This window comes from Nyctereutes procyonoides, unplaced genomic scaffold (assembly GCF_905146905.1).
Source record: "Nyctereutes procyonoides isolate TBG_1078 unplaced genomic scaffold, NYPRO_anot_genome, whole genome shotgun sequence".
NCBI lineage: Eukaryota > Metazoa > Chordata > Mammalia > Carnivora > Canidae > Nyctereutes > Nyctereutes procyonoides.
The window spans coordinates 83,852,054-83,878,652 of NW_026575125.1; the positions used below are offsets into that span (position 1 = coordinate 83,852,054).

General features: G+C 42.7%; 1 protein-coding gene across 9 annotated transcripts in view; it reads right to left on the reverse strand.

Annotated features, from left to right (window-relative positions):
* Positions 1-5,863: 5,863 nt before the first annotated feature.
* Positions 5,864-26,599, reverse strand: part of AMOT (angiomotin) — a 62,486-nt gene continuing 41,750 nt past the window's right edge. For 8 of the 9 annotated variants that reach the window (XM_055338242.1, XM_055338238.1, XM_055338244.1 and 5 more), the window contains 6 exons: positions 20,145-20,294; positions 19,039-19,229; positions 10,821-10,943; positions 9,833-10,065; positions 7,666-8,367; positions 5,864-7,329 (listed from right to left, as the gene is read on the reverse strand). In XM_055338242.1, coding sequence (XP_055194217.1) covers positions 7,232-7,329; positions 7,666-8,367; positions 9,833-10,065; positions 10,821-10,943; positions 19,039-19,229; positions 20,145-20,294 — 1,497 coding nt within the window. In that variant the 3' untranslated portion in view covers positions 5,864-7,231. The remainder of the gene's footprint in view (positions 7,330-7,665; positions 8,368-9,832; positions 10,066-10,820; positions 10,944-19,038; positions 19,230-20,144; positions 20,295-26,599) is intronic. The other variant, XM_055338245.1, reaches the window with a different exon arrangement.

A 26,599-nucleotide genomic window follows, 5' to 3' on the forward strand; every position in this document is an offset into this window, starting at 1 on the left:
TCTCTCTCTCTCTCTCTCTCTCTCTCTCTCTCAGGAATAAATAAATAAAATATTTTTTAAAAAGAAAAGAAAAAAACAAAACAAAAAACAAAATAGTCTAGGTGAAAGATAGTGGTAGCCTAAAATAGGTTGTTGCCTATAGTTGGAAAGTAGTGAATGGATTTTGTTCATTTTGTTAGGATTAATGATGGATTGGGTAACAGTGATGAGGAAGAGGGAGGCATCAAGGATGACTCATGAGGTTCTGGCTTGCAATGAGTGGTTGAGATTTTAAGGGGTATGTGTGATTTGAGGGTTCAGATGATTGAGCATGAAGTCCAGATTAAGTCAGGGCTAAAAGCCTAGGAGGAAATGGCACATCAAAGGATTTCAGATCTCTTGGAAGTCAAAGGGCAGACAGAGTCAGAGTATGAGATCTGGGAGGATGGAAGCCTGTGACCAGAGAGTGGGAGCACTGGTGTATGTAATTTTCATGATGGATCAGTTCTACGTGATGACCAGGTCTGGGTTAACCATAAGCACAGCAGGCTGAAGTGAAGTGGATGTGGAGGTCAGTCAGTGGAGTTGGACAGGACAGTGAGCTAATAGGACCAGGATGCTGATTGGGTCATTTGAGCCTGGAGAGGACAATTGTGACTTCTGGGCCAAAATCATCAGTGATCCTAGGATAGTGAACCAATCAGTAGATGATGATAAATAAGGAACAGGTAGATGACAAGGACTTTAAATGAGCTGGAGCTTTTTTATGAGTGGAGGAGAAATAGCTTAGAACCTGCACTTGGGAGCCTTTAAAGAAAATATATTTCCTTTTTTTAGGATGCTGGGTGGTTCAGCGGTTGGGCATCTGCCTTTGGCTCAGGTCGTGATCCCAGGGTCCTGGGATGGAGTCCCACATCTGGCTCCCCACAGGGAGCCTTCTTCTCCCTCTGCCTATATTTCTGCTTCTCTCTGTGTCTCTCATGAATAAATAAATATTTTTTAAAAAGAAAATGTATTTCCCTTTGATATTTGGTTGTAGAATGTACCCCTTCAATTTTGAGAAAGTAGGTTTGGTTTAAGGCAGGAGTTGTGAGATCAAACAAAAGCTTTGTAAGTGGCAAAGCATAGACATGCTATTGTCTTGTTTGGTTATATGCTTTGGTTCCAGGAGTAACACTTTACACTTTTCATTGTTAAAAATTTCATTTTCATGCATAGTGAAATATTTATGGATGCAATGGTATGATGTCTGGGATGTGCTTCAAAGTAATACAGGGAAGATGGGCAGGGGTTATAAATGAAGGAGTCCCCATGTACTGATAATGCTGAAGCCCACTAAGACACACATAGGTGCCTTGTACTATTCTGTTTTGTGTATGTTTGAGTTTTTCTTTAATAGAAAGTTACAGAAACCTCATCCTTATAGATTCGGCCCATTGTTTTTGACTGGCACCTTTTTATGTTCTCATTTTGTGAAGCTCTCTTATCCCCTCTTCACAAGGTCCACAAGGACAGATTCTTACCCCATTTTACTAATAAACCTCTCTGATCCTGTGAAGTGACTTATCCAAAGGCAAACATCTGTTTAGCTGCAGACTTAGGACTAGAACTCCCATGTTATATTGACTACTGGACCAGTACCTTCTACTGCCTCATAGAGTGAGCTTGTAAGTTTCCATTAAGAGGTGTTGAAATTTGGAGTAGTTCTCTCGGGCCTTTGATCTTGGAAACAGTGGTCTTCGTTTGATTGCAGGTCCAACAAAGTGACATTGCCTCTGCACATGCTATTCCTGCTGTTAGGGTTAACGCCAACACATCCTTCAAAGCTCAACTTAATCCTCCCACCCCCTCTCACACACACATACTCTGCACTGTCCCAACAATCATACTGTCCTTTGCACTAGTTCTGAATCTTGTTCAAACTTTTTTCATTTTGTGTGCCACAGCGAATTATAAATGTATGTATGTGCATGTCTATGTGTCGTTTTCTCTAGTAAATCAGAACCATGAACTCTTTTTTTTTTTTTAAATTTTGAGGCCTTTTATGTAATGGCAACATCTTATATGTCATTATTCAACAAGTCAAACATGCCTGAAGCCATTGTTAGGGGCACTCAACAAAAACAAAAACAAACAAAAAAAAAAACAAAACAAAACATGGGAGCCTAAATAAAGACCCTGGATTTGGCTGGCTTGTGCACCTGACAGGCAAGTACTGGTATGAAATTTTAGTATTGCTTTCTTTCTGGAAACTGAGTCCTGTCCCCCAGGAGTCTTCACTCAAGTATTAAGGTGACTGCCAAGCACAGAAGAAAGTATTCTAAAACTAAATCACACTATTTTTTCCCATAAAAACCTTCCTGCAAGAGAAGATGGACTGGGAGAAGGTGGGAAACAGGAAGTATTTTTTTCTACAACTGTGTAACTCAGATAGACTGTGAATAGCTCATCACAGTAGGGGAGGCCCAGGGGAAGGGGAGGTGAGGTACCCACCAAGATGATCACATCAGTTATAATACCAGCTAATATCTACAAAGCTCCTACAATGCAATCCTAGTCACTTTTGGAGGAACACTGAATTTTCTCCCTGCAAATGACCGTTCATTAAGAACTGGGCACAATAGGGATCCCTGGGTGGCGCAGCGGTTTGGCGCCTGCCTTTGGCCCAGGGCGCGATCCTGGAGACCCAGGATCAAATCCCACATCGGGCTCCCGGTGCATGGAGCCTGCTTCTCCCTCTGCCTGTGTCTCTGTGCCTCTCTCTCTCTCTGTGACTATCATAAATAAATAAAAATTTAAAAAAAATTAAAAAAAAAGAACTGGGCACAATAGACTTCTGAAAGAAATGCTTCACAAAGCTTTGTAAGAAGGTGTGGTTGACTTGATGCCATCTTCTTCGTCCTGAAAAAGCATAATGGGCTTTCACACACAGTTTCCAACACACTCATCATAAATATGAAGGGAATGCAGCCCAACGTCATAACAAATCAAATTTAGAGTCTCATGAATTCTATATCCTCTTCCCACCCATTTTGCAACACCCATCAAACCAATTTCACTGTAAAAAGTGTCACTGCAAAGCCCAGCCCATGGGGCATCTCATCGTCCTCAGCAGGGTGGGACCTAACAGGAGGTGCAGGGAGAGCAGTGTGAAGGCAGTTTTAACATTTTCAGTGAAAAAAGCCAACTTGTTTGCAGTTTTGATTTGCTTTTAATAACAAGCTCTCTCAACCAAAACTGATGAATTGGCATAAGAACAAGGGTACAAAAGAAACATCAAGGGGGCCTTCCAAAATGCTAACTAAAGGATGAATTCTCTGCTTTGGGTGGCCATCATTTTATCCCTTGGTAACAGGAGATAAAAAGACGCAAAGCTTTTAATATATGCTGCCTGAATACAGAAAGGAACTGGTTAGAGCATGTGGCCTGTGGTGTTGTCTTAATACTTTATAATCACATTCCATACTTTAAGCAAATGTAAATTCTGTCACATGCTGCCCTTGAAAGGCAATTTCAGTGCATACTAAATTGGAGGTAATCACTGATACCTCATAAATAAAGCCTCTGTTGGGTAAACACCGAAGCATTTACCAAGCGGCACTGCACTTTAAAATCGCTAACTTCATTGTCAGTGAAAAGATAGGCACAACGTGGATTCAAACCTGCTTAACTTTATTGGAACTAGCTCAATTACAGAACAGGGTCTCGATCATTATGGGGCCACATACATTTTCAACCAAAGGTGCTTCTTCTCTAGCCATCTGCCAACCCCAGCTATCCATTTTCTAAACACATGCCATTAATCACAAGGGAGGCCAGAAGGAGGTTTGATGACTCCATGTCACCCATCGTTGCTATTGGAAAAAAATAAACAAACTTCTGACACTTGTCCTACTGATGATGAATGACACTTGGGAGATCTCTTTCCAAGGATCATGGCGGACTGAAATCGATGGCAATTAGCCCATAGTGGATGCCTTCCTTTGAAAACATGTTTAGGAAAAATGCACACATTTGAAGTAACACATTTCATATGTGAATAAGCAATTGAGATAACAGGAGATTGTATGGCTAACAGACATGAGAATATCATTTATAAAAGTTAGTCCACATGTATACACCTTAAGCTGCCGCATTATGAGTGTTTAGGCTCTTCATAAAAAGTAGTTTGCACAGTTTGTTCATTTTCCAATTGTTGTACCCACCCAACTGTGTAACAAAAGAACACTTGGTGTTTCCTATGGCAGATGATGGCAGATATTTCCATTTCTGCTATCCTATCATCCTGAAGCTCAAAAGCAGCATGGAAAATAAATCCTTCATTGAAACAATTCAGATACATGATTTTAAAAGAATGTTCAAGCTACTTTTATTTAATAAAAATTGTTAATAGGAGTTTTATATCAAGTAAAGTTCATTCTAATGAAGTTTTTCTGTACATGGGACATTGGGGTACAACTGACTTAAAAGGTCCCCCGAGACCACCAGGCAGTACAAGTTAAGACAACAAGGTCACCCTTATGTCCTGAGGTTCCAGTAAAATGCATAGATAAGTGGGAGTCCAGAAAGAGCCCCCAAATGTTACATATCCACACAACTGTGAAAAGGTGACTAACATGACATTTCTCCCATAGACCGGAATTTTTAAAAGGACACCTATTAGAGATTCTCTGAAAAGGCTGAATCTACCTTCTTTGTAAACAGAATACACTGACATGGACTTCTTCCATCTCTTAGATGTACGATATCACTTTAGCAAATTACCTGGGAGTAAAAACTGAGCCCAAAAGGATTGCCTCTGGTATGAGGGGGCAGAGATGCTGTGGCAAGTTCAAGGTAGCCCTCAGCCAAGAACTTCCTCCTTTCCCAAAAATACATGAGTCTAAAGAGATGGCTGCCACATAGTGTGGAATGTAGGACATTTGTCACCTTACAGAATGTGATTAAAATCAGGGCTCCTAGAGCTAGCAAAAATTATGGCAATGTATTATAACCACAAAAGGAGTAGATGAGAGGTTTAATTTTATTTGGATTAATTTATTTGTCTAGAAAGTAGCAGTCCTGAAGTTTGCTACTTGTGGCTTCTACTATTTGAGGACTTTCTCCCTTATGGCCAAAGGGTAGTATGAATGAGAAGTGAATTAGAAGTAACACAACTACGCTTTTAATTTCTATTTGGGATTCACTTGACGACTGAGGACTAATGTGTAGGATGGTCACTTCATTATTCAAATGTCAATACTGGCTGAAAATCATATCACTCTCCCTCTACCCCACAAAATAATTCCTCTGGAAGAGAATTAGGAATGTCAGAAAAATAATTTTAAATATGCCATTCCTGTGGTCACCTAGGAACCCTCTAAGATGACCTGAGACAGCCAATCCCACAGCAAGAGAAAAAGTGAGGTTAATTTCTTCAGGGGGAGTTTCATGTGACTCTGCTGAAATGAGGACCAGGGGGAGACCTTGTGAAAGGCACTGCAGGAGAGGCAAGGTAGGAATTTAGAACCTCAGACAGACTACTCAAGCCAGAGACATCTTACAAAATACCTATGCCCTGGTCCATGAAGATGCTTTTTCTTAAAACGAGGCTTGTTGTGGATAAGGGTTTCCCAAAAGAAGCATGGTAATTGGCAGGATGGAAAGCTGTGTTGTGTGAACTTGAAAAAAGTCAAGTGACCTCTCTGGGTCTCAGACACGCCTCATCACTAAACTGAGGGGGTAGGGCTCTACTGCTACAGTTCCTTCTGGCCACTATGCCCCACAACATAATATATCAGGCCTACTCTTCTATTTGGCTTCTAACTAACACATCCCCAAAGTTCTACCCCCCACCCTTTACCTAGTACCCCCCGCTCCCCTCACCCTCCCCTACCCCTGAAAACTGATCTTAATGACATTGTCTGCAGATGTGTCACCTTAATGAAGGGCAGAAAGGTGACACAGAGCAGGGACCGGGGACAATCAGCAGCCATTTTGCATCCCTGGAGGCAGCTCTATGACAAAGCTTGGAGCCATGGCCTCCTTGGTCCCTATCCACATGCGCATTTCCTGCTGCTCTCCAAAGGTATTCTGAGATGGAGTCACTGGCAGTAAGACGGCATAGCTAAGGATACATCTACAGCCCATCTCTTCCCCGGCTGCAGCACAGTACTTTGGGCTTCCGATGCTATTCCCTTGGAGGTGATAGTCAACTATGCCTTTTAAAACGTATGCTAAGAATTGGGGAAAACAAGAGGAGTTCTTTCAAGGTAGTCACCAGAGATTCAAAGCATTCGGCCCATCACCAGAAATGCTTCCTCGTTTTGCCAATGACTGGAAATTTGAGACTGGTGACACAGCCAGTGAGTCTGTGCTGGAGAAGAAATAAACGCTAAGCAGATTGGTCTCAGGAAAGGCAAGCGAGCTGTGCTGGTGGCCACACACAGCACCTCATGCAACTCTCCATCAAGGCCTCTGATGGTCTAACTGCCTACGAAAGAGGAAGTTATACATCATCACACAGCTAATTTACTCTCCTAGCATCTGAAAGCAATATATTAATTATCCAAATGCATAAATTACTCCAGAGTATATATATGAAATGTATGAACTTCCACGAGGGAACCAAAAGAATCCACTTCCAAAGCACCACTGAAATGAAGATAAACAAACTCCTGGCACAGGGCAGCTGGGAAATTGGGAGGGAAAATTAGCTCCAGCACCCTTCCACACCCCAATATCCCCTGCCTTTTCTCCAGCTTACATAGCTCCCGAAACTATTCTCCTCCATGAGCCCGAGATGAGAGCTCTCTCTCTCTGGATGCTGCCTAGATGGTAAGTGTACAAAACAGCACACGTGCAAATTCTCTCCGGCTTCCCACTTCTGAACTACCTGTTACACACTGCCTTCCAAACGTACTGTGCTCTTCAATAAAAATGATCTGGAATATGGCAAGGCTAAATAAAATGACACACGTTGAAAACATTCATGTACATCCAGCTATTAACAGTCCTAGCATTTGTAAAAATCCCAACAATAAACTTTAGAGCACATTCTGATTAATCGGTCTTTAGAGGTAACGCTCTAAGTGTGTACCAGACTAGGCTGGAGTTTGTATGGTGTTACTTAAGTACTACATCATCTCAATAGAAAGCCCCTTTAAAGAACACCCCCCCAACCCTAGTCCTCACCCTCAAAATAAGAACAAACAAAAGGGAAAAATGATTAAAAGCACTCTTGCTGAGCAACCGCAGCTCTCGGATGTGCCGTTTAGATGAGATATTCTACCATCTCTGCATCAGGCTCTTGTCCCAGGAGCTGAATGGGAGCTTTCCTTTCCAGAGTATTGGAGTGGAAAACAGGGCCATCTAAACAGAGACAGGGGATTAGAAAGCAGTTAGGGATAAGGTGACGATCCCTAGAAACAGACACCTTCCGAGCCACGAAGCCAATGGTAAAGTGAGACTTGCCTGACACCCCCTCCCTGTGTCCACCTGAACATTTGCTTCTACTAGGAGAAGGGCCTTGGCTCACCCCGGTTCCCATCCTGGTGTTCCAAGAAGCCATTTACAGATGCTGCCCTTGTGCCTTGTGATCCATTCCCTTTAGCACATGAACGACTGTGGCCAAGTGACCAGTGGGTCAACAAACAACCTGTAATTGAGGGCAGAACCCAAAGCTTCCCCAGTATGGACAATCATTACCTGTCTTATCGGGATTGCAGGTCACGCTTGGTATAGACAAACGACGGGATCCAGAACTGGCAGCTGGACTTGAAGAAGCCTCAGCCGGAGCCAGGGCCAGAGCTGGAGCTGGAGCTGGAGGAGAAGCCGCAGCCGGAGCTGGAGTTGGTGCCTGAGTCGGAGCCGAAGCAGAAGCCTGAGATGCTTGTGGAGCCAAAACTGGAGCAGTAGCCGAAGCTGGAAGTGGAGCCTGAGCAGCTGAGGCAACCTGAACAGCAGCAGTGGGAGCAGCAGCAGCAGCAGCAGCAGCAGCAGAGGCAGCAGCAGGAATCGGAGTGGCGGGAGCTGAAGAAACAGCAGTAGCAGCGAGGGCAGTGGCAGCAGCCGGAGATGGGGCAGAGGCAGTGGCAGCTGGAGCGGCGGCAGCAGCAACGGCAACTGGAGCGGCGGCTACCATGGTGGTGGTGGTGGCGGCAGCGGTGGCAGTGTTGGTGGCAGCGTTGGCAGTGATGGCGGCAGCAGCAGCGGCAGAAGCAGCTGGCATGGGAACAGAGATGGGAGCGACAGCGGCGGTCTTGTTCGGTTCCGTTCCCCGTTCCGTCTGGGTGCTGCAGTCACGGCTGCCCGTCTTGGAGTGAGCAGACAGCAGGGGCGTGGACGGCGGCACTGGCGACGGGGTGGAAGGGACGGACTCCGCGCGGTAGTCTCCACCCAGGAGAATACCTATAAGGGGAGAAAGAGACAGGGGTTAGGCAGGTATGGGCTCCTGGGACCCAGATGCACATGTCTACTGGCCCTCTTCTTCCATGTAGAAGGTTCAGGAGGAACTTTCCTTGTGCCTCCGGAGAACCCAGAAGGTGGGTGTGGCAGGTTCATTCCACCTGGTCCTCACTCTCCACCCCAGCACCGTGGATGACACTTTTAGGTGTCCTGTGAATCAGTTTTGATTTTTTTCCAACAGTCACTGATTTCCAGCGAGCTTTCAGAATGCTTCTAGTCAGTTCCACTTATCACCCACATCATCCACTACCAGACAGCTGGGAAGGACTGGGGAAAGAAGTTTGTAGTCATGGATGAGTATGAAAGTAACTTTGTAAATGAAGGTTCTTTTTTTAATTTTTTAAAATTTATTTATGATAGTCACACACAGAGAGAGAGAGAGAGGCAGAGACACAGGCAGAGGGAGAAGCAGGCTCCATGCACCGGGAGCCCAATGTGGGATTCGATTCCGGGTCTCCAGGATCGCGCCCTGGGCCAAAGGCAGGCGCTAAACCGCTGCGCCACCCAGGGTTCCCATAAATGAAGGTTCTAATCAAGACCGTGGGCCCTGGAAAGCGTCCTCTAGCCAAGGGACACTGCAAGTGTCTGAGAACCAAGAGGGATATCAGAAACAACAAAAAGACCTAAAATTAAAATACAAAGCTGGTTTTCTCAGGATCTAAAAATGTACCTCATGGTGTCCATGATATTTCTGGGGTTTTGATTAGAGGGTAAGGCATGGACAGGAATGGAATGAAAAAGTACATTCAGTTCTCATCTCAGAACATTCTGATAACAAAAACCTGCCACCCAGCATCATTTAGCTTAACTAGAACTCTGAGTCCTTCTATTATATAGGAGGAAAGAACAGAGAAGATCTGGAATTCTGAAATCTTGACTGACATGAAGCTCACGTGGGCTTTGGACAAAGACTAAAGATCTCAAGTGGCAAGGTCAGATCTGAGAATTTTTAAAAGGAAACTGAAGTTATCTTCCTTCCCACCCAAGGAGAACTCAGAACTCTTATCTTTGAAGGCCTTGGATTCAATCAGTGTTCTCTCAGTGAGATATCAGAATGTGGAAGAGCTCCTTTCAGGAGGATAGAAACCCAACCTGGTATATATCATCCTCGCTAGAATGTAGACCATCGTTCCTTTTCCTTGCTGAATGGGCACATATCTAAGTCAGGGCTCTCTTTATTTTATTTTTTTAAGATTTTACTTATTTATTCAAGAGAGACACAGACAGAGAGGTAGAGACATAGGCAGAGGGAGAAGCAGGCTCCCCACAGGGAGCTTGATGTGGAACTTGATCCCAGAACCCCAAGATCACAACCTGAGCCGAAGGCAGATGCTCAACCACTAAGCCACCCAGGCATCCCCAGGGCTCTCTTTAAATGGGTCACATTAATTGTCTTTACTGTCATTACCTAGGCTCCCCTTCCAGCTCTTGTCATCTCGCTTTTCCTCCATGATGGGGGTGCCAGTCAGGGTGGAAGAATGTGAGAGCAAGCCTGATCCAGCATTGGAAATGGACATTAGAGACTTTGCTGGTCGCATGGATGACAGCTGCTCTGTCTTACTTGGCTCCTTCCGGGAACGCTGCTGGAGTACTTTGATCATGGCATCCTTCTCAATAATTTGGGCATGAAGTGTCTTAATCCTAGGAGTCAAAGATAGAGAACATATAAAGATGTTGTTGCTACCTTCATGTTCTGGTCTCATGGCCTGCATGGACTTAAGCTTCCAGTGTCTTTTCAACTAAGGGGTGCTTTAGTTATTTCTGGGTTGTAAAGCAAGGGACAGTGTTCCATGCTTTTTAAAATGCCTTTCTCCACACCCAAATGAACATAGTAGAGCATGTGAGAGTTGTTGCTTAAACCTCACGAGGCCAAAGGAAGGTACTGGTTGTGGGGGAAGCTGCATGTGAGCAGGTAAATCAATGTAGTGGGTACTATAGTGACAAACTGGAGTCAGGGGAACAACGTATTTAGTGAGAAGATAAGAACTTCTATGAATGGGCCGCAATTTCAGTTAATAAGTAAATGATCATGAGTTTATAAGAGGTATCAGGTGCCCTACCTCCAAGTTGGAATGGATGTTTTTTTTTACTGTGCACTCTGCTGTAACACAGGGCTGAAGTCCGATGCTAGAAAGAATACCCCAGAGTGCAAATACCAGCGATACAGTTCTGGCAGAGGGAAGATGGAAAGCAATTACCAAGGCCAATGGGGAAAGCAAGGTAAAGGTCACTGCATTTCAAATCCCAAGTAACAGGCTGGCAGGGTTGTGGGGGTCAGGGGAAGCTGTGTTGTCAGGTTTTTCAGCTGTGAATGAAGACGTCTGCCCTTCCCTTCTGATCTATCTGGTCTTGATACCTTCTTCTCAGATCTACCAGGGTCCGGATGGATTTTCTACCTGCCCTCCATGTCAAGGCAACGCTTGTTGGCCATCAAGATTTCTTCCTCCTCTTTCTGAATGCGAGCTTCCAGAGCCGTGTCGTAGCTGGTGTTAGGAGAGTGGCTGATGACTGTTGTGTCCCTGGGAAGGAAGATGACAGTGATGAGGAAGACAAGGCAGCAAAACCAATGAATCCTATCATTTCCCTCCCAAGTCAAAAGTATTGCTGGAAAGCCATAAGCTACAGCAAGACTTGTTAGGAATGGCTGGTTTCTGGATGACTTACTGAAAAGAACCTCCAAGATGGGAAGGTTCAGCACTCAGAGCTAGAAGCGGTTTTCAGCCTGAGAACAGTTACAAAAGTCAGTGAAGGATTCCACGAGAGACGCACAGGCTTGCCTTCAAAACTAGACAGATAGGCTCCCAAAGCCTTCTGGCTGAGAGTCCCTTCAAGGTTTTCGATCATAGCCGGGTAATGGGAAGATATTTCTATTTCCACTTTATCTTATTATTTATATTACACTTAAGATATAGATTTCCACTTTATTCTCATGACAGTTATGAAGGGGAAACGGCTAGACTTTGCTGAAAAACAAAGAATGTACTAGACAGCCATTGCTACAGATGTATAACAACTATACCCGAATGCTAGAAACAAACTATGAACACGTCAACAGTGAAGGTCAGGTAGGGCATGCAAGCCAAGTGAGAAACAGGGCCTTTGAGTCAGTGCCACTTAATTCCTATCTGACCTACATCAGAAACATTCCAGTGCCAACTCAACAAGTCTCACCCCCATGACTGTTCTCTTGCCAGGGTCCCAACTGCACAAGGGACCATCCTGTTTCATCTGAAAGTCTCTAAGGCCATTAACTCAAAGACTCATTAATAAGGAGTAAAGTGTGTGTGTGTGTGTGTGTGTGTGTGTGTGTGTGTGTGAGAGAGAGAGAGAGAGAGAGAGAGAGAGAGAGAAAGAGAAAGAGAAGGAGGAGAAGGAGAAGGAGAAGAAAAAAAAGGGAGGAAGAAGAGGAAGAAGGGAAGGCAGTGTTGGTGGGGAGAGGGTCTAGCCCATGGGTGAGGCTGATGTCTACACAAGTTAAAGACATATGGGAATCCTATATCGTCTTGATAAATGAGGTCATACATCTTTCTTTAGTTCATTTAGAACTAGTGGTAGAAAAAAAAGTGAAGGGAATGAAGAAAACTGGATCTCCTTTGAATCACTTGGAGGGAAAGAAAAAGGGATTAGGAAGAATATTGATGTAATTATATTGGTCTTCAAGGAAAGCTGACAATAGACCAAGAAAACAATGAATTGGCACTGTTTCATTATACTTCCTATGAGAACCAGGATTCTGTGGGAGAATTTTCTGTTGGCAGCTAGCTGTGTTCTCTTAGCTTAGAGATTGTGACCAGTGCAGATGGGAAGGAAAGGGCAGGGGATAAAGAGGCAGCAAGCTGGTATTAAAGTTAGGGAATTTGGGTGAGTTTACATAAAACCACTGTTTCCCCAAATGCTTGTACTTTATATGCAGAGCTAAAACAATGTATCTGAATGGTGAAATAATTGTAGTGCAAGTGTCTCCCATCAATTGCTAAGTTTGAAATATTTTAGCATCTCAGAATTTTCCACTTGCTCTGGTGAGTTCACGTGCTTATAGTCCTCCTGGGAATGGCACTTATGTTCCAAAGTAGCCAAGGGGATATGGCATTGTGCAATGTGGAAAGCACAGGTTGTGACTAGAGACTACACCAGGGTCAAATCCCACTTTCCCAAGTACTCTGCCACTAACAAATTCTATGAGCCCGGTAAGCTCATAGAATTTATCTCCTCTAGTGCTCAGTGTTCTCATATGCAAGATAGAAATCATCATTATACCTACATCTCATGGCATTTTGGGGGGGAGGAAGTCAAAGTATGCCTGTAAAAGATATGGTGGCAGGCACAGTAAAAACACTGAATACAGTCATCTATTAGTTATGAGAGAAAAGTCTATAGGTAGAAGAAGAGTAGCAGACAAGAGAGTGTGACTTTAAAGAATTTCAGCTCCAAGATCATATCCTGGAGGCAATTCCTGCAGGGCATAGTTCCAATGGGATGGCTGCTTCAGAGCCAGGCCACTCTAAAGAGTTCATGGTGTCTATGGACACTGGGACATGAGCGCATGGTTTGTCACTGGGGGAGCCAGTGCTGGCTCAATGCCACTTTCACTGCATAAAAGACCATTTCGGGGACTCAGAGCCCTGCCAGCTAATTGATATGGACACTGTGAACTCCTCAGGAATGGAGCCTGAAAATGTGGGGCACTTAGTGAATTCCTACAGAGCTGCCAGGACGGCCTTCAACATCAATCTTCCTTCTAGAAGACTGGCGCTACTAAGCCAATGGCTCAGGCAAAAGCAAGCAAGCACAGCTTTGGAAGGAGCAACTTGACCTGCTTAACTTCCAATACTTTGAGACCATTCTTACGCATATCTGGAGTGAAATGCTGGCTTGAAAACACCACCTGCGTATTCCAAAATGTAGATCCCTGAGCTTAATATCCTCCATCTGAATTCTTAATAAATGAGTTTCTGGCAACTATCCTTCCAATCATCTCTCTCCTTCCTTTGTCCAATGAAATTCTCATCACATTGCTTACATTGCTTTCTAGAATGTCACCCATGATTTCCTAACTAAAACATCTAGTGTTTTAAACTTTTAAACTTCAAATCCATCCTTCCTGAATGGGTATCATCGTTTTGTTGATTTAATATGTGAAGTCAACTATGAGTACGACACTATGCTTGAAGTTACTGTGATGCTAAAAAGTGGCTACACATGCATAAGACTAGTCCCTGACTGCAGGAGACTTGCAAGACGAGGCAAAAAAAAAAATAAATAAACAGGCAAGGGATGCCTGGGATGGCTTAGTCAGTTAAGCATCTTTCAGCTCAGTCAGTTAAGCATCTTTCATGGTTCCCAGGGTCCCAGGTTCAAGCCCCAGGGTCCTGGGTTCAAGCCCCAAGCTCCCTGCTTGGGGAGCCTGCCTCTCCCTCTCCTCCCCGCTTCTGCTCTCTCTCACTATCTCTGTTTGCTCTTTGTCTCAAACAGATAAAATCTTTAAAAGAAAGTAAACAGGCAAACAATTTAATTAGGACAGAAGGGAATTTGAACTTTATTACAATTGGCACTGAAGATTATTAGAGCTTTTTGAGGGGAGTGATGTGATCCAAGCTCTGCTTTAGAAAGATAGCATTATCTCTGGGTGAAATACGATAGGGGGTAGGGGAGGAATACACTGGACTTGGGCAAACCAGTCAGAAGGGTTATTGTAATAATCCCAGCAAGAGATACTGAAATGACGAAGTGATGCAATAGTAGCGGGAATGGAACAGGCATAGGAGGCAGAATTGCTACAACTTGAAGACTGCTTAAATGTAGTTGTTAGACAGAGGGAATAATGAATGAGAATTGTGTTGTTTCTAATTCAAATGACTAGAAAAAAATGGCATACCACTCACTTTCCATGATAGGAAAGTATGGAGAAATCTTTGGAAAAGCATTATAATGAGTTTTGATTTTAGTTACATCGGAGTTAACATGTCTTATGAATAGCCATATGACAATATCCAACAAGTTGCTGACAATTCTAGCTTTAATCTAAGGGATGTCAGACTTACTATGTGAAGCTGTAGTAGAGAACAAGATAACTAAGACAAAAGGTAGAACGAGGAGAGAGTCATGGACAGAAACTGAGAAAAACCTCCAAGGAAGGAACAGATAGGCATGTATAATATGTGTGACCAGCGTCTACCTCTTACTTTCCTCTTCCTTCCTTCTTTCCCAGATTTACATCGCCCAAAATAAACACAAAACATTGTACGTTCGGAGAAGGTTAACAACCTAATTCAGAAAATGCAAACTCGTCAATTACATGGCCCATTGGTTTATCTTTTTTAAAAAAATATATTTTATTTATTTATTCATTAGAGACACAGAGAGAGAGGCAGAGACATAGGCAGAAGGACAAAAGCAGGCTCCATGCAGGGAGCCCGACGTGGGACTCAATCCCATGTCTCCAGGATCATGCCCTGGGACAAAGCTGGCGCTAAACCACTGAGCCACCTGGGCTGCCCAAGGGTTTACTATCTTTTTATCCCTTTGCTGCTATTCAGAAATAAAGTCACCGCTTGTGAACTTCAATCTGCATTGCTGAATCCATCCCTCTAGGATGAATTACTCCGTAGGATTGCCCTCATCTAATATTAAGCATCTGGATAATCTCTAGGAGCACCACAATACAGAGTTATACTGTGGGTCATATTATTGTGATTATTTATAATATTTTTAAGTGACTAATAAACCTCAAATGGTCACTCTTGAATGGTTCATAATCCCTATTTCACTACCTTGAAATCATCGTTTCTGGGAGGCAGCAGAGGACAGTGGTGAAGGTGTCAAAATGTCATTTGCAATCCCGATTCCTCTTCTTAGTAACTGTGTGTGATCTTGGACAAAGTATTTACCCTGTCTGTGCTTCAGTTTCCTCGTCTGTGGAACAGGTAATAGTATTTATCTCAAAGAATTATTGTGAGGATAAGCAATAATTGTAAAGTACTTAGCAGAGTACCTTATGTAGAAAATACTACATGTGATTTCTTGCATTGACTATTTTCCCTTTGACAAGTGGTGCTTCATAGAATGCAAGTGCTAAGAGGGGTATGAAAAGATCACCTAATAGGTCTTCTACCTGAGAAAAGACAGTTGTCTGTTACTATATTCAAATCTCTATTTTCATGATTCGCAATGGCCAAAGACCAGAAAGAATCCAAATATCCATTTTTGAGTGAACGGATAAGCAACTGTGGTATAACCCAAACTATGGAACACTGCTCAGCAATGAAAAGGAATAAACTACCAATACGTGCATCAACTTGTGTGGATCTCAAAATAATTATGCCAGGTGAAAGAAATCAAACACAAAGAGTATATACTATATGAATCTTTTATACAGTCTAGAAAAATAAAAATTATAATGCCAAAAAAATCCAGATTGATTGTTGTCCTGGGGTCAGATGGGGGAGGAAGGGATCAAGTTGAAGGGGCACAAGAGAACTTTAGAATGTGTCCTCTCTCTTGATTGTGGCAGTGGCTCCATTATTGTATACACCTGCCAATGTTTATCAAAGCATACACTTGAACTAGGTGTTTACTTAATTTGTAAGTAATACCTTAATTGGAAAAATTCTACAACTAGCACTGATACTGCCCAAGCAACAGTTCCTAAATGTGCAGCCTGTTATCTACCTATGAGCTATTACACTGGGAATATACTGAGATACTAGCAGAATACACAGGAACCAAGCAGGTCATTAAAATGTGGCACTAGATTTACAGATTTAAGTTACAGAGTTACACATCATTTCCTTCTCTTTCACTTCTTTTCTCCTTCCTTCCTTTTTGCTTCTTTCTCTCCTTCCTTACTCAAATACATGTTGAGCACTTTCCATCTGCAGCCAATATCCTAGGCACTTAAAAATTATTTGGAAAGAAAACAGAACATAAACCTTTTACATTGAAAGGGGCAAAGAGGGATCCCTGGGTGGCGCAGCGGTTTGGCGCCTGCCTTTGGCCCAGGGCGTGATCCTGGAGACCCGGGATCGAATCCAACATTGGGCTCCCAGTGCATGGAGCCTGCTTCTCCCTCTGCCTATGTCTCTGCCTCTCTCTTTCTCTCTCTCTCTCTGTGACTATCATAAATAAATAAATAAAATTTTAAAAAAAGGGGACAAAGAGCAGAACTGTGGTCAAATTTTTAGGGTCGAGAGGAGGCAGAATGAAACCACTGGGCAGAAAAGCAATGGCAAGAGATGTTGGAAGGGAAGGTGGAAGAGCTCACAGGCTCTGAAATGAAGTTTTCTGAATGCTACCTTCCAAATTTGACGTCTCATTAGGAAAGGAAGGAAAGGGGGGAGTCCTGGGTGACTCAGTGGTTGAGCGTCTGCCTCTGGCTTCGGGTGAGGTCCCAGAGTCCCACAATCAAGTCCTGTATCAGGGTCAAGGAGCCTGCTTCTCCCTCTGCCTGTGTCTCTGCCTCTCTCTCTCTCTCTCTCTCTCTCTCTCTCTCTCTCTCTCTCTCCATGTGTGTGTGTGTGTGTCTCTCATGAATAAATAAATAAAATCTTAAAAAAAAGAAAGGAAGAAAAGTGAATCTCTGTGGCCAAGCATAAAAGGCATTATCTTTGAAAAAATTAGCATAATCCTGGAAGAGAAGGGTCTGGAGAAATTACCTAGTCCGATACTCTCATTTTGCAGGAATTTGAACACAATCTCTCAATTCCTCCTGTGGACTGGATTAAAAGGCATGCAAAAAGTATACAGTCCAGATACAGGATGTTTGTCTGAGGAACTAACATCAGGTATTTCTACTAGGTGGATACTGGCTGCTTTTTATCATATGAAATAATAAACACACACATTTTACTGAAAACAGTGATTCCATGAAAACTTTCTATGGACTGATTTCAACAAATTTGATTTAAATTAAATCTACCTTATGGAATGCAACAGATTCTAGAAAGAAATCTGTCTGACAGGGGGTTTCCTCCAATACTCAAAACTTTCCAGGGAGGAAGGAAGGGGGAGGGTTCATTTCTTTATACAAGGATCCCAGGGACAACCTCTTAGCTTCACTGCCTTTCCTAATCTGAAGTCTATGTTGGAGTCAGTTTTAGCAGTGAATCTCCCAGCACCAAAAACCCTGGCCACTCAACATTTTTTCATGTTGCACACCTTTATAAGCGGTATCTGTCTCAGCTTCTGCGCAAAGATGGCAGAAATTGTCCTGTATCTCCTTTTCAGTGTTAGGGTTGCCGAGTAACCTTCGGATAAGCACAGGGTACAGGAGTTTATTTGGAAGGTAGCAGCTAGAATTCCACTTAACTGTGCTTCTAATCTGCCTCCAAATTTCCCGAGCATCTTTGAGCACAACTGGGCTTCTGTGCCCTCTGTTACTGCCCTGGCATGTATCAAGCACACTGTTTGCAGAAAACAAAGACAGGTAAGTTTAAGCTCGTGAGGACCTCAAAATTAGGGCAGAGGTGATTCCCATCCCTTTAAAGTTTTTAGAGGATACCTGGAGACGGGAAGAGTGTGGTAGAGATGTCTTCCTGGAGAACTAGGAGTAGGTTTGCAAACCACCAGCCCAGCTCTCCAGTGCTGCCCTCCCTCTGATTTGGCATGAGAAGGAATCACAGATAAATGTGTCCTCCACCCCCTCCGCACAGGATGTACATCCCAGCCTAGACTCTAGCAAGTGTTTCCACATTTCTCCAGCTCACCATGTTTAGGAGAATGTTAAAAACAGCACTGGGGTTTTTAATAACTTTCTGGGTAGAGACTCTATGGGTGTAGTGTGCTCTGGCAGCCCCTCAGATACCCAACTGTAGCCGAAGGCTCTTGTCCATCTCTCCAACAAACAGGCCACCTCGTGATTCAAATTTAGTTTTTGTTGCTGTTTCTTTCTCTCTTATCCAATTCATGATTACAAACAGCCATGAGACAGATAAACGGGGTAAGAACACTGTTTCCTCCCAAGATCAAGATTTAATGTTTTCACATGAAAGGGGGAAATCTCAGAGGCAAAATAAATAAATAAAACAAAATCCTCCAGCCACTTTCTCTCCCTTACCAAATGGAATATGACCATCTCCATGTCATGTACTCATGAACACAGAGAATGTGGCCTTCAAATATAGACCTGCTCAAAGGGCAGGATGGAGCCATGTTGAGTATAGCCCTTGGCATAGCTTGGGTGAGTCAGAGCTACCAAATGGCGGCAGCCACTCCTGAGTGACATTTCATTTCTGAGTGCATATCTCTGAAGAGGCCTCCACTCCAGTCCTGGGGCTAAACAAAGAAAACTGCAAGAAGCTGTGGCTCTGGTGAAGGAGGTGTGCAAACGTTCACTTGATCCCACCTGCAATTGTTCTGGTTCCCAAGGAGAGCCAAGCTATAACTCTAGTGAGTTCATAAGTTAAGGTCAATTTTCAAATTCCTGACCTTCTGCCCTCACAATCTGTTTCACCAGATGAAAGAAAACACATTTAAGCAGAGACTGGGGGTAGGGGGAGGGAAAGAACATTACAGAAAATAACAAGAGAAATGGAAAAATCCATTTTATCAGTCACCTTTGTGTTCTGCCCCCACCCACCCAGGCCCTTCAAGCAGTGACTCTGGCAGCCAGCTACTTACCTCTGAGCAGCAACGGTTGCAGCAGCATCTAGAGCAAAATGTCTCATCACATTCTCCTCCAAATACTTCTGTTCCCATTTAGTCATATCGGCTTCCAGGGCCAGGATCCTCTCCTCCTTCTCCCGAAGGAGCTCCATCAATGCCGTGGCATTGTATTCGGAAACGTTGGTGGGCTGAGAGTTGCCCTGGCGCTGGTTGGGGAGATACAGAGACCCCTCAGGTTAGTGAGAGAACTGTGGTGGTTGAGTCCCATTCGAAGAGCCCCCAATCTTGGAGAGGATTACTGCCCAAGCCACTTCAGTTTGGATTCTGATTCAGAAGCAAGGGGCATCCAAATTTCCTCTTAAGGCAATGGGACTTTCTATCTTGGGCTTCAATATGAGACTCCCTTGGTCAGGAAAGAAGTAATCAATATTCTTGCCTGCCAGCATGGTACACAACAGAAATGGACATTAAACAGCTAGGACTGGGGCCCTACTTTGCCCCTAACTTGTTGTGTGGCCTTAAGTGAATCATGCAACCTTTTCTGAGTCTTGATTTTCTTTCATCTAAAAATGAGGAGGGCTATGGCCAGATGACTCTAAAGGTCATATCCAATTCTAAACTGTCTAGGAGTCTATTTGCACAGCATCTTACTTCTTACAGGGTTTATGGTTCATCTGAAAATAAAAGGTGCAAAGATAATAGGCATTAAGGATTTTTCCAGGATAGGAAGCAAAGGAAGCCAACTTCATCTTTATAACTGGAAAGCAGGGATCCCTGGGTGGCACAGCGGTTTGGTGCCTGCCTTTGGCCCAGGGCGTGATCCTGGAGACCCGGGATCGAATCCCACATCGGGCTCCTGGTGCATGGAGCCTGCTTCTCCCTCTGCCTGTGTCTCTGCCTCTCTCTCTCTCTCTCTCTCTCTATCATAAATAAATAAAAATTTAAAAAAATTAAAAAATAATTGGAAAGCAGTCTGGAAATAAGATCAAGTAGGGGCCAAAAAAAAAAAAAAAAACCAAAAACCTAAAGATGAGCACAAGTGTGGTTTTTGTCACCATGTCAGACACTAAATGAAAAATAACCAATCAGGAATGATCTCATTTTCTTTCAGGTCTCCATACCTGCTGAATTCTCAGGGATTCCAGTTCCCTCTCCAGCCGCGTCCTAAGACGATGCTCCAACTGCTCACGTTTTTCGCATGCCGCCTGGAGCTGTACGAGGGCTTGCTGCATCTTCTCCACCTTATCCACATACACCTGCTTCTTTTTCAGCTGGAATTCCAGGTTGGGAGGGTTGCAAGATGGAACAAAAGAGAACAGGATCAATCATGCATCCCCCAAATCCAGCTTTGTGTTTAGATCTCTTTCAGTCCTGCTCCAAAACAAAACAAAAATAAAAAAAATAAAAAAAGAATGAATGGTAAGAAGGTCCTTCATGATGAGTAGAATGCTGCCTTGTACTTATACAGAGAATGTGATGAGGAAGAGGACTTAGGAGCTCTCTTTCATTTTTTCTTCTTCCCCCGCCCTTGTTTTCCCCAGACCTATTTCCAACAGTAGAGTCTGTCTTAGATGGCAAGCTTTTAAAATTATTAAAATAATAATCCTTATGGCAAGGTCCTCACCTCTGCTCTTCTTCACTCTAAACTGGAATAGTCCAGGGGCAGTGATGTCTTCTTTTGGTCATTACAATAGAGAAATTCTAAAAGATAAAAGGGGGGCTCTCCAGGGAGAAAACCTTAATTTGGTGTGGAAAGGAAACCACTCCCCGTTCCCCCTTATTTAAGTGTCTTCTCTCCAAGTGACAAAGAATGGGTGCTGAAGGTCCAAAGAAGTCAGAATTGTCTTTTTGAAGTCTGTGGTCCTTGTAATTATCCATTATAGTCATCACTGTCCTTTTGGACAATTTCTGCTTCCCAAAAGTGAAGCTACCACACAATGGTTTTTAAGGGTCTTTAATCTCCTCATTGACTAGCACTGCCCCAGTAGATATTTATTAAAAGAACACAGGTCACTTGCAGTTTCTGCCTCAGTCATGAGCCTGAGTTGATAACATTGGACCATAATTTCTCACCCTTATTCTGGGACCTTTAAAGATATCTAAAGACTCGAACTAATGAATTGAATCTAAGACTAAATGAATCAAACATGATTCTTCCTCTTTCCAAGCCTATGAACCATAACTAAAAGCAAAGGTGGAAGCAGGTTAGGACAACAAAATTAAGTTCTTTGTATCCTTGTAATTCATAAGCTAAATCCTGGCTCCATGGGAATGGTGGAATGAGGAGGATCCCAGGGCTCTTTACAGAAGGCATATACCTCCTCAACACTTAGGAAGAGAGGAGTTAGTGCAGCCTTCTCAGCTTGTTAGTCAATGAGGTTATACTTTTTATTATTATTTTTATTCATGAGAGACACACACAGAGAGAGAGGCAGAGACAGGCAGAGGGAGAAGCAGGCTCCTTGTGGGGAGCCTGATGTGGCACTCGATTCCAGGACCCTAGAATCATGACCTGAGCCAAAGGCAGATGCTCAACCACTGAGCCACCCAGGCACCCCAAGGAGGTTATGTTTTTCATCATTATTTGTGGGGTGCCTCTCTTGATAATAAAATCAACCTATGGGGATGCCTGAGTGGCTCAGTGGTTGACCATCTGCCTTTGACTCAGGGCATGATCACAGGATCTGGGATCGAGTCCCACATCAGGCTCCTGCAGAGAGCCTGCTCCTCCCTCTGCCCATGTCTCTGCCTGTCTCTCTGTGTGTCTCTCATGAATAAATAAATAAAACATTTTTTTTTAAAAATCAACCTATGGACTCTTTCTAAAGCAGAAATCCCTCTGAGCTAGTCATATCTGTCATTATCATTTTCATGGAAGCTGAGGTTAGGGATACTTTCACTATTAAGATCTAAATCAAAATATTATCAATAACCTTGTCAAAAGGAAATTGAAGGATTCAGCTCAACTCTAACTTGTCAACAAATTCCCAAGCCCTTTGAACTACCTAGGCAGATAGTTGCAATGTTAGAACTTACCTACCCTTCCAGTATTGCCCACCCCCATTTAGCTGGGCCAAGACAGCAGGACCAGCCAGACTCCCCCCATCGAGGAAACCAGGCAACTTCTTAATGGTAATGAGTTCAAATCATTGCTGTCTAGAATGGCCAGACAGCAAGAGCATGTGCTGAACTGTCCTTGTCTTATAATTGCCTTCTCCCCAAATCAGAATTGCTTAATTTTATCTAGGTTGCAGAAAACCTGTCTCATATTTTCCTACTAGATCTGTGGTATGCTTTGCCTAGGTGACTAAGAAAACTTTAAAAAAAATTTTCCTATAATTTTTTGACATTTCCTTTAATTCTGGAACCTACTTCAATGTAGCCTTATAAACCAGCTGAGGTGAGTTGGAAGTCTACATGTTTTTTATCAACTAGACGTTTCCCTAGGAAATAAAACAAAACAATACTCATCATTCTCTTTCTCTCAGTAAGCTTACACTTCTCCTTCCTGGGATGGGTCACCATTTGTAACAACACTGAGTATGGCAATGAAGACTCTTAGGCCACGCATGTCTCTGCTTTCCTATTTGCTAAGCTTTGAATAATTGGAGAGCAAGGAACATTCTCTATCTTCACCTTCTGGGTTCTATAATCCTCATGAGCTATTTAAAGTTGAATGCATTTATTTGTGAATCACTCTGAAAATCCCAAGGGAGCAGTACAATGCTAATGCACAGGATGTTAACTATAATTTCTTAGGCTTATAGCAGTTATACTTAAAGGCAATTAAAGTGAGCATGCAGTTCTTGCCTTGATGGTAAAGTACTCTGGTGTAAGCTCAGAGAACTGAAAAATAAGCAGTCCAAGGCCAGGTGGTTATTTCCATGTCCTGCTTTTCTGGAAAAAGGAAACATTAATATCTTAGCAAAAGCATCTCCAGCAGTAGGAGTTACTCAGCCAACCTTCTGGAAGGGAAAATGGCTGAAGACAGGCATGCAGGTCAGACAACATCCACAAAGCAGGCCAAAAAAATCCAATTATGTTTTGCCACTGGGATGGTTATATATAAGGTACCGAGACTATTGCTGCTGGCATTATTCTCCTCCTACCTTTTTTATAAGAAAAACAGGTATAGCTCACCCATAAATACCCATGGTCACCTAGTAAATACTTAATCCTTGGACAAATTATGACAGAAAAGGACAATTCTAGAATTCTACCAATGCAAGACCCTATAGATGAAATCAACAAGTCAGCTATATTCTAAGTTACGTGCTCTATGTTTCCTAGATCTTTTATTTATTTATTTATTTATTTATTTATTTTATTTTAGAGAGGAAGGCGGAGGTGCAAAGGGAAGGGGAGGGAGAATCTTGAGCAAGCTCCACACCCATCGCAGAGCCCAACGCAGAACTCCATCTCACGACCCTGAGATCATGACCTGAGCCAAAATCAAGAATCGGACGCTCAAGTGACTGAACCATCCAGGTGCCCCTAGACCTCACCCATATTTAGAAAAAAACAAAGGTGGGTCTGTATGGCTCATTAACTCCTCTACAATCGTTATTTGCTTCATTTTTACCTTCATCATGATAAACCTCCTTTTGTTTTCTGCCTCTCCTCTGTATATTGTCTCCTGTGCTAAGCTCCTCAAATGTTAAACTGGTAATTAGGACATTCTGGGTTCCCAACTTCATCTTTCAAGGTCATCAGAAATGTCAGTGGTTCCTTCTTAGGTAAAGAGAGAGGCCACATAGTAAATGGTTATGGTTATGAGCTTTGGCCTCAGACTGTCTGTGTTTAAATCCTAGCTCTCCCACACACTAGGTTTACAACCTTAGGTAAGATCCTTAATCTCTCTGAGCTTCCGTTTATTTATTCATCAACATGGAGATGATGATGATGTGATATACCTCTAAAAGGATCAAATGAGAGAACACATGAAGTGCTTAGTAGACTGCCCAGTACAAAAAGTACTTAAAATTATTCTTTTTTTTTTTGAAGAGAAAGTTAATGCCAAATCACACATGCTCTAATCCTTTCAACTGAACATTCATGCCAGAAAGCCTAGATATGGTTTTCATTTCAGTGACTCTCATTATCATATCAGTGTCTAATTAAGACATACCAAAGAGACAAATAACAATAAAGAGAGAAACAGATTAATAAATATAGAGAACATACTGGTGGTTGCCAAATGGGAGAGCAGTGGGGGGAGGGATGGGCAAAATGGGTGAAGGGGATTAAGAGGTACAAACTTCCAGTTATAAAATATGTAAGTCATGGGGATGAAAAGCACAGCATAAAGAATGTAGCCAATAATATGGTAATACACTTATCATGGTAAGCATTTTATCATGTACATACTTGTTGAATCACAATGCTGTACACCTACAACTAATATTGTACGTCAACTACACTTAAAGATTAAAAAAAAGACATTAAAAATCTAGCCATTTTCCCCCAGGAAGATATATAAAACTAAGCCTCAAGGTGCCTGGGTGGCTCAGTCAGTTAAGCATTGATTTCAGTTCAGGTCATGATCTCAGGGTCATGAGATCGAGGCCCATACCAGGTTCTGCACTGGGAATGGAGACTGATTAAGACTCTCTCGCCTTCTGCCCCCCCCCCCCCGCCAAACGAAAAGAGAAAAAAAAAACTAAGCCTCAAACACGTCATATGACAGAGCTTCAGATATCTTTATGGGACAAGGCCATTCACTGGCAATACAATTTAGAAGCAAGGACTAGGTAGCTGCAAGGACACCATATTTTCTCCAAATTACCTGACTTGGGGGCACCTCCACTTTGTGAGAAATAAATATTTACAGTCAAAAGTACCATTGAAAGAGCCTTAGGCAGAGCTCATTCCCCACCACATACACACACACATGCACGCACGCACAAGAATCAGCTATTTCTATTTGACAGCAAAATGAAAGGTAAAAGAACATAGTGGCAATCAGGAGACTTGAATTCTAGTTCTAGCTCCACTATTGATGGTAATTTGCTTCCCTACTTTTGGCTTCAGGGTCCTTGTTTGTAAAAAAATGAGGAGGGTTATAGGAGTCAGCAAAGCAAAATGGTCAGCAGCAGGCCAAATCCATCCATCCCCATTTCTTTACATACTGACTATCAATGCCTTCCAGCTAGAAAGGCAGAGTTGAGCAGGTGCACTTGCAAAAGAAACTGTGTGGTCTACAAAACTGAAACTATTTACTCTCTGGTCCTTTGTAAATAAAGTGCAAGACAATGGAGTGATTTTCAAACTGTTCTGTGGAGTGATTCAGAGGCCACTATGGAAGGTAAGTTGTATCAGATACCTTCTCTTGTATGTGTTTTATATTTTAGGGTTCCACATAAAACTTAAGATCCAAACAAAGATTACAACATTTTTGAAAATATGTAGGAATATATATTGCATGCTGTCTGTCTAGGATTCCTAGAGATTGGGCCTCCCATCTTACCTTATTCTATTATCTTTTCATACTTGACTCTTCAGCATGGTTAAATAATTTAAGGTTCCTGAGGACCCCATGGCTCATTGCCCTTGGATATGGCATTCTTAGTCTTAGGAGAGAGCACTGACCAGTAAGTTTTAAAAAATTAAAAAAGAAACCCACACTAGGCTACATAGATGGTCTCAGATGGGCTCTGATAGTCTTCCAATTCACAAATATTTCATGGATCTGCTCTTCCCCTTTTCACCTTCAACACTGACCAATAATTAAGAAAGGAGGCAAAATGAAATCCTAGAATTCTGTATGAGCACATTCTTAGAGGTAAAAACAAAACAGAAGTTCTGCCTTAGTTTCTATGTATGTACATGAAAAAGACAGAACATATAATGTGTGTACTCTCCATAGAATCCTAGATGATCCTATGGTTTTTCTATGTCTTCAATATTCAAGAAAGTGAAAAGTTTACTTGAAACATTTCCGAAGTCAAGGTAGTGGCTCAGGTCTAAAGATGAGTACCCACAGGCCTCTAGAAGAAGCCAAGTAAATCCATCATTTAAACCAAATTCCCTCTGGATATTCAGTGAATAGGGGAAATCATTCTATCCATTCAAGTTTTCTTACCAAACACCAATTTTCAAAAACGTGTCAAAGCTCCCTTTCCTTTGCTTTCTTTGATTCTATGTTCTCCTATTTTGGTTCCTTAAATCAATCTTACTTTCTGTCTTGATATTTTAGACTCACCTTCCCTTCCAACCCCATCTCTGCCTCTTGTTATACCACAAAGGTTTAATCTATGATAGTTTATTCTTTTGCTTCTATACTGATGGTTCTTAACTGGGAGCTATGTCTCCCCCAGGGATCACACAGCAATGTGTGGAGACATTTCTGGCTGTCATAGCTAGGGGTAGGCTTCTACTGGCTTTTTGTGGGTAGAAATCAGGTATACTGCTAAACATCCCACAGTTCATAAGATAGCCTCCTCTACGACTACCAGTGAAGAATTACCTGGCCCCAAATGCCAATAGCCTTGAGGTAGAGAATCCTTGATCTGCATTTACGCACTACTGGAGATCTCATTTATCCCCACTTTCAACAACTGCTTATATTCACATGTTA